The 7,621-nt window shown below is 44.1% G+C and overlaps 1 protein-coding gene across 1 annotated transcript in view; it reads left to right on the plus strand.

Annotated features, from left to right (window-relative positions):
* KREMEN2 (kringle containing transmembrane protein 2) overlaps positions 1-7,419 on the plus strand; it is a gene marked incomplete at its 5' end in the record, with an annotated part of 31,743 nt that extends 24,324 nt beyond the window's left edge. Inside the window, 2 exons of the mRNA XM_081345931.1 lie at positions 342-414; positions 5,321-7,419. Of these exons, the coding sequence (XP_081202057.1) occupies positions 342-414; positions 5,321-5,618 (371 nt within the window). The 3' untranslated portion in view covers positions 5,619-7,419. The remainder of the gene's footprint in view (positions 1-341; positions 415-5,320) is intronic.
* Positions 7,420-7,621: the final 202 nt, after the last annotated feature.

The following is a 7,621-nucleotide window of genomic DNA, read 5'->3' on the forward strand; positions in this document are numbered from 1 at the left end:
TTCCCACCGTAGTGGTCCCTATTTTTCTGCTTGCTTTTTATGTGCTTTCGAACTGCTAGGTTGGCAGAAGCTGGGACAAGTAACACGCTCACTCTGTTACACGGCACTCGGGATTCGACCCACCAAACTGCCGACCACCTGATCGACAAGCTCAGCGTCCTAACCCACTGAGCCACCGCGTCCCTTAATTTTTGTTAGTGGCAGGCAATTAGGGCTCTGGAATTCCAACACCTTTGGAGGGCACCAGGTTGAAAAAGGCTGTGGTGTTTAGCAGGCTGTTTAATTAATGGTTCCTCATTTGTTGAACACCCATTGATTTCTTCTGTTCTTTTGTGACACAGCTTGGGTGATGTATACGGCCACAGGGACCTTCATCTTAGCCATCGTCATTGTCTCATACCATTTGCGCAAGAGGTAGGTTCAAGCTGACTGGGAGATGTTGTGTAATTTCTTGTTCCAATTTCTTGGAGGAATGGAAGCCCAGGAATCCCTGCTGGGAACAAGGAGTGGTGGCTTCCCTTCCTGTTTTGCAGGATGAAAGACAATAGATTTGGGGGGGGGGAATAAGTTAAGGCCCAGAGATTGAAAAGAAGGGGTGTGGAGGCTGCGTGGGTGCAGGCAAACTCCCTGAGCCCCATGAAACAAAAGTTGTCATCAAGCACAGACAAGCAATGTAGGTAGTCCTCGACTTACGACCACAACTCCAACCAGAACTTTTGTCATTAAGTGAGATGGTTGTTAAGTGAGTTGTGCCTGATTTTATGACCTTTTTGCTGCGGTTGTTAAGTGAATCACAAGGTCGTTAAGCAAATATGACTTTCTTTACTGACTTTGCTTATCTGAAGCTCCCTGGGAAGGTTGCAAACGGCAACCCCCATGAGACCGGGATGCTGCGGCCTTTGTAAATATATGCCTGTTGCAAGCCCTCTTAGATTGTGATCATGAATGAATGAACCTTTATTGTCAAAGTACAACCATGTATACATTGAGATTGGCTGAGCCTCCCTTTGTGCCCCCCCCAACTCACAGTGATAAGAAACCCTCCATCTTATTACACCATGTGAGCTAATTGCACAACACACTGGCCTCGCAAGTCAAGCATACATAAAGTTTATAAAATTATTTCCTGTTCAAGAGCCTAACAGCCCATGGATTAAAGCTGTTCTTCAGCCTGTTGGTACGGCTGGCTATACTCCTATATCTCCTACCCGATGGTAGGAGAGTAAAGAGATACCGACCAGGATGTGAGTCCTCCCTGAGAACTTTCCTCACTCTTCCAAGGCAGCGAGCCCTGGCGATGTCATCCAGTGGTGTCAGGGGACAGCCCACAAACTCTGTAATACTTTCCTATCTGCGGCTGTCAGACCAGCATATCAAACCACAATACCATATGAGAGGACGCTCTCTATAGTAGACCGGTAAAAGAGGGTCATTAGCCGTTGTTCTACCCTGTTCTTCCGCAAGACATTGAGATCATGTCACCGTGGAGACACTGTGACAATCGTAAGGGTGAGGACCAGTCATAAGTCAGCACCCGTAACTCTGAATGATCATTAAAGGAATAAGTAAGGACTAGTCAATTGAGTCGTTCATAGAGAAGAAAGAGAGAGAACAGTACAAAATATCTGTTAGCAACAGGGGCATCTTCGGGGATGGTGAAGGCCCATTTTTGTGATCACAAATGTGTGATCAAGTGTATAGGAAAATTTAGGAGTCCAAAGTTTGCTTATAGATGCCACTGTCCATCAAGAAAGTTGTTTCATACAGATGAAAGAAAGGGGGTAGTGCATCAGTGACACCCCCCCAGGTACTGCTGAACTACAATTCCTAATACTCAGACAGCGTGGCCAGTGCTTATGGGTGTCACTCAGCAACATTTGAAGGGCCACATATTCCATATTGCATTTTTAAAAGCAAGATTAAGTACTACGCTGCACTATGTTCTAAAATAATAATGTGCAGGTACCAAAAGTCAGCAAGTACACTGGATTTTGCCCCATTAGTCACTCTGGGAAATGTATTTGTGTGATATATATTCATGAAAGTTACTGTGGAATCTGATACTGTCGCTATAGTAATAATAAGCCCAAATGTAGTGTTTCCAGAAGGAGCGTTTTATTGGCACAATGGAATTGTAGACATGTAGACATTGTTGCTTTTTTTTTTATCTGTAGTCTTCAAATATTTTCTCACCTCTGATTGTGCCTACCTAAAACAAACAAAATGCAATAAAAGCCTTGCTAAGGAGTAAAGGACTAAGTACCAGGTAGTCCTCAAGTTACAACCACAATTGAGCCAAAATTTCTGTTGCTAAGCCAGGCAGTTTTAAGTGAGTTTTGCCCCATTTTATGGACTATTTTTGCCAGTTGTTAAGTGAATCCTACAGTCATTAAGCAAATCTGGCTCCCCCTCCCCATTGACTTTGCTTATCCAAAGCTGGCTGGGAAGGCTACAGTGGTGATCAGGTGACCCCCATCCTAGACAATGCAGCTGTACAATACATACTAGTTGCCAAGTGCACAGATTCTGATCACATGACCATGGGCATGCTGCAACGGTCATAATAAGTGTGAAAAATGGTCACATCACTTTTTCCCCCAGTGCCATTATAACCTCGAATGGTCACTAAACAAATGGTTATATGTCGAGGACTATCTGTAACTGCATGATGTACTTGATTGACGGAATTTGGAATCCTCAGTTTGGAAGCATGCTTTATCAACTACAGCAGGAATGTGGAAATAATTGGTTTCACTGATTTAATTTAGATTCATATGAATTGGGTCCATTATCCTCCTCATCCTGGTAGATATTGTCCTTGATTGGCCTGATGGAAATACTATGAGGAGGCCTATGTTAAAGTTTGAATCCTATGCCTCTAATGATGGGCAACCAATATACCGTAGTTCTAGGACCTTTTCCCATTGCTGGGTTCAAGTGCTGCCCACCTGTTTTTTCCCTGAGGGAAAAGTAATTAAGTGAATGGCCCTGAGGAGGCAGTAAATGTTGGCCAACATTTACTGTCCCCCCAGGGCCATTCCCTCAACTATTTTTGCTACCGTACTGTCTTGGTTGCATCTGTCCAAAGCCACTGCTGAATGGCCTTGTTTTGATTTGTGAAAGAGGCAATTGCTGCAGGCAATTGCCTCATTCACAAATACTATTCAAATACTCCATTTGAATATGTGACCAGGGGACTGGGAAATCATCTAGCAAAAGATGGTGGGTGCAGCCATGCAATCGAACTCCATCCCTTTGTACACATATGTGGCACTGATGAATGTATGAAAGTGGGGAAGCTTTGATTGTGAGGAGCTTTGGTGGCGCAGAATGCAGTATTGCAGGCTAATTCACCTCACAACCAGGAGTTCAATCCTGACTGGCTCAAGGTTGACTCATCCTTCTGAGGTTGATAAAATGGGGGCAATATACTGACTCTGTAAACCACTTAGAGAGAGCTACAAAGCACTATGAAGCGGCATATAAGTCTAAGTGCTATTGCCAAGTGCTACTGTGAGGCCATCTTGCCTCTTTTGGCTCTGCACTGCAGAAGCTGTGTGTAAGATTTGGCTTGTCTTCTGTAGGCTGGTACTTCTGCCCCACTCCCAAATTAAACTAATGTAAAATAAATGAACAAATGAATGAATGAATGAGTGAAAGACATCAGGACAAAACTAGTCTCAGGGACGAAACCGCAGGTAGCGATGTCCCATAGAGGAAAAGATCTGACAGACTAATTGGTGGAGCAATTTCCAGAAGAGAAGAGAATGATTAAAATTGACAAATGCAGGGAAACTAGCAAATAAGCACCAGAAGCCCAGTTCAGCCTCCTTCCTTCTTTTCTGCATGAAGAAAAAAAAACAAGACTTCTGTATGCTAAAATAAAGGCAAGTTTCAAAATACAGCTAAAACAGGGAGGGATAAACATATCCCCACCTTCTTTTTTCCTAGAAAATACTGGAAGCTGGCTCTCCTCTGTTCTCCATTTTTGAGGTCAGCCACAGATAGGGCTCCAGGAAGTAATGGGTCTGAAAGAAGTTCAGAATAACAAAGTTGGAAGGAACCTTGGGGGTCTTCTAGTCCAACCCCCTGCTCAGGCAGGAGACCCTATACCAGGGGTAGGCAACCTCGGCTCTTTTATGACTCATGGACTTCAACTCCCAGAATTCCTGAGCCAGCCATGCTGGCTCAGGAATTCTGGGAGTTGAAGTCCATGAGTCATAAAAGAGCCGAGGTTGCCTACCCCTGCCCTATACCATTTCAATCAAATGGTTATCCAATCTCTTCTTAAAAGCCTCCAGTGTTCGAGCCCCCACAACTTCTGGAGGCAACTTCCATTTGTTAATTGTTCTCAAGTGTCAGGAAATTTCTCCTAAATTCTAAGTTGGGTCTCCCTTAACAGAATAACAGTGTTGAAAGGGACCTTGGAGGTCTTCTAGTCCAACCCCCTGCTCAAGCCATTCCAGAGAAATGGTTGTCCAATCTCTTCTTAAAAACCTCCAGTGTTGTAGTATCCATAACCTCTCGAAGCAAGTTGTTCCATTGATTAATTGTTCTCACTGTCACCACAAGCCACCTCTTTGGCTTGTGGTGAATAAAGGAAGACCCACCTACCCCTGAGATGACCCAACAGGTGACATCGCCTCTCCCCAGGCCTAAGTTATAGCCAAACTCACTTAGTTCAAGGAACTAAGCATTAATGAAGAAGACTTAAGCATTAAAGGCTGAGATGAAGGATGACAAATGATCAGAAGGGAGGGGGCACACCATCATCTCTCAAAACTCTCCAGTCACATCAGCAACACGTCAGTTGACCTTATCTCCAAGATAATGGATGACACAAAACTATCATTTTTACACATTTTGAAGGCATGGTAGAATCATTTTGGTTTATAGGGAAAAAGACAGCTAAAGGCAATTTAGAAAGACACAGGTAGTCCTTATTTAGCTACCGCAATTGGAACCCACAATTCAGTTGTTAAGCGAAGTGGTCTCTGAAATTATGACTGTGCTTATACTCTTACTTCAGCGCTTCTTGGCTTTTAAGACCTGCAAAGGTCAAAAAGTGCAAAGGCTGGTGCCAAAATTATTTTCTTCATCACCATCGCAACCGTGAATGGTTGCTAAACAAGATAGTTGTTAAACAAATTTACGTGTATCACCAACCACCTGGGAAGGTGATGAAAACCGATGTTGCCAGAGCACGATTGTGCTCTTGTCAAGTACAGTGGGGGGCGTTGGGCATGATTGCGTGGCTACTGCTGATGTCTTTGCTGTCAGAGTTAGCTGGCCATGTCACCTGTTTCTCCCTCTTTTCCAGGACCTGCCTTTTTGTACAAAAGAAGACGGGGAATTCTCTAGTCCCATTCTCCTTCAAAGGGCCACGGAACCGCTGCCAGTGTCTTGGGGGTGAGGCCTGGGCTGTAGCCTACCGACATACCCGTGTGGTGATCTGCACGACTCGTGGGGCCCCCCATCACCGTCCCCTGCACAATGGGGGTGGAGTTGCCGGAGGAGACGACGAGACCTCCTCCGATTGCTCGTGCCTCTGCCACAGCTATGAGAACCTTTCTTCCACCAATCAGTCCTCTCTCAAATCTCTCATCTCCACCATCTGAGGAGCTCAGATCCTGCAGTTTGTGGCTTTCACTGCCAGACAGTTAAAGCATACCTTCCTCGGTTCATCAGGGACATAAAGACTGGGGCCTTACAGTGTTTAGCCACTCAAGAACGTGCGGCAGTGGCTTTATGATATAGTGGAAGTCGAAGCTTTTAGGCTGAGAACCACATTCCAGAAAGCCAAAGGTCACTTTGTAGCAAGGCTCCGTAACAATATTCCCCACATCACAGCTTTCTTTGAGGCAGGAAAAGCCTGAGGGAACGGAGACGCTCTTTGCCATGTCTCCTTGCGGAAGACATGTCAGCCTAATTTAATCTCAAAGCAGCCTTTATGGCCCTGGAATTTTGTAAAAAGTTCCTGTTGGACAAAGAGGACTGGTAAAAATCCCCATCATGCCAGAAATATTCCTGTGGCATTATGGGAAAATGTAAGTCTGTGACAACACACCTGTTCCTTATAACTGATGGAAGGGGGAAAACTTTGGAAGGAACGGACGCCTGGATATAGAAAGCTTGATGAATTTTTGGACACTGACTAGGGAAAACCGGTTCTCATATTGACTGTAACATTGGTGAGGCATTTAGCTCCAAACACCCTGAAGACTTCGAGACCCACCCATGGAAACATTATTTACTTGGCTTCGGGGAATTTTGTAGACACACCAAAGAAGGAGGAAAACTAGCTGTCCTGTGTTCCACAGGTACAGGATAGATTTTGGAACTCTAAGCCTTCATTAAATTATTTTCGTATTGGCAAGGATGCTTCTGTGTCATCAGCTCTGTTGGGCTGTGATTCAGAGCTTGATAGATTTTCTGCTTTCCTGGACTGGGTAGGAGATACACTGGATTGTCCATTTTTCATTGAACATGACTCATTTCTCTGAGTGTTTTGTCATTAGCAGTGGGGAACCAAGGGATCTTGAATAAAAGGACAGGTTCTGGAAGAAAGTGAGGAACATTGGTATTTACCTTTGCTTTCGGTGATCCTGTTTCAGATTCCTGGTTTCCTACTGGACCTGCAGTGTGTTTGGGGTGAGGTGTGGTGGGGCTGTCCCTAAGGCCCCATGAGCCCTGCAGCTGTAGCCAAGTCTTGGATGGGTATGCATCCATGCTGTTCTTTTTTTTTTTAAAAAGGGTACAGAATATAGGGTAGCAACCAAAATCCTTAGGAGCTTTGAGCAATTCCCAAATAAGTGTTTTGGTTTTTTTTTTTACAATGTTGGGATAAATTTCATGAGGAGGAAAAGGTGAGCAAGACAGGCAATAACTGTATAAAATTAGGCAGAATGGATAATCACCAATAGTAGAACATGAGTACATGCAGTGAAGCTGAACTGATAGAGGAAATATCAGAGTTCATCATGTCACATAGTAAATCCTAACTAATGGGACAGAATCTGCTGCATACAAATAGTGTGTTGTTTTACTGAATTATAGACCACACTGGTGATGATGAGGCTGTTAGCAGATCCTTGTGCCAAATTCTTTCAGTATTCCTTCCCTAGTCATAATGGTTGCCAGCCCAGAATTGTTTAAAAGAAGGGGACAGAGTAACCTCCTACTGTTTGCAGTACCCAATAGCATCTGGTTAGCCACAATGTGAAACAGAATCCAGGGCAACTATGCCATTGATTTAATGCAGTGTGTTTCAAAGCTGGAAACTTTTAAGATGAGTAGACTTCAACTCCCATGCTGCCTAGGGGATTCTGGGAGTTGAAACCCACATATCTTAAAGCTGCCAGGTTTGTAAACCCAACGTAACCTATCAGGTTTTTTAATAATGTATTATCTTTAGAAGACAGCAAGAGAAGACCTTATTCTTTCAACCTCTATGAAGGCCAGTTTTTTGGAGTGTGGTCCATTAGCTCTTGTAATTCTGCAGCTGAGAATGGAGTTTCAGACTGTTTGTGTAGAATCTGCTCCAGCTATTAACTCAAAAAACAATATCCCCTCTAGACTTTCCCAGTCTTTGCCCTCCAACTGAGGTCCTTGTTGTTATACA

Source organism: Vipera berus (genome assembly GCF_964194415.1).
Source record: "Vipera berus genome assembly, chromosome: Z".
Lineage (NCBI taxonomy): Eukaryota > Metazoa > Chordata > Lepidosauria > Squamata > Viperidae > Vipera > Vipera berus.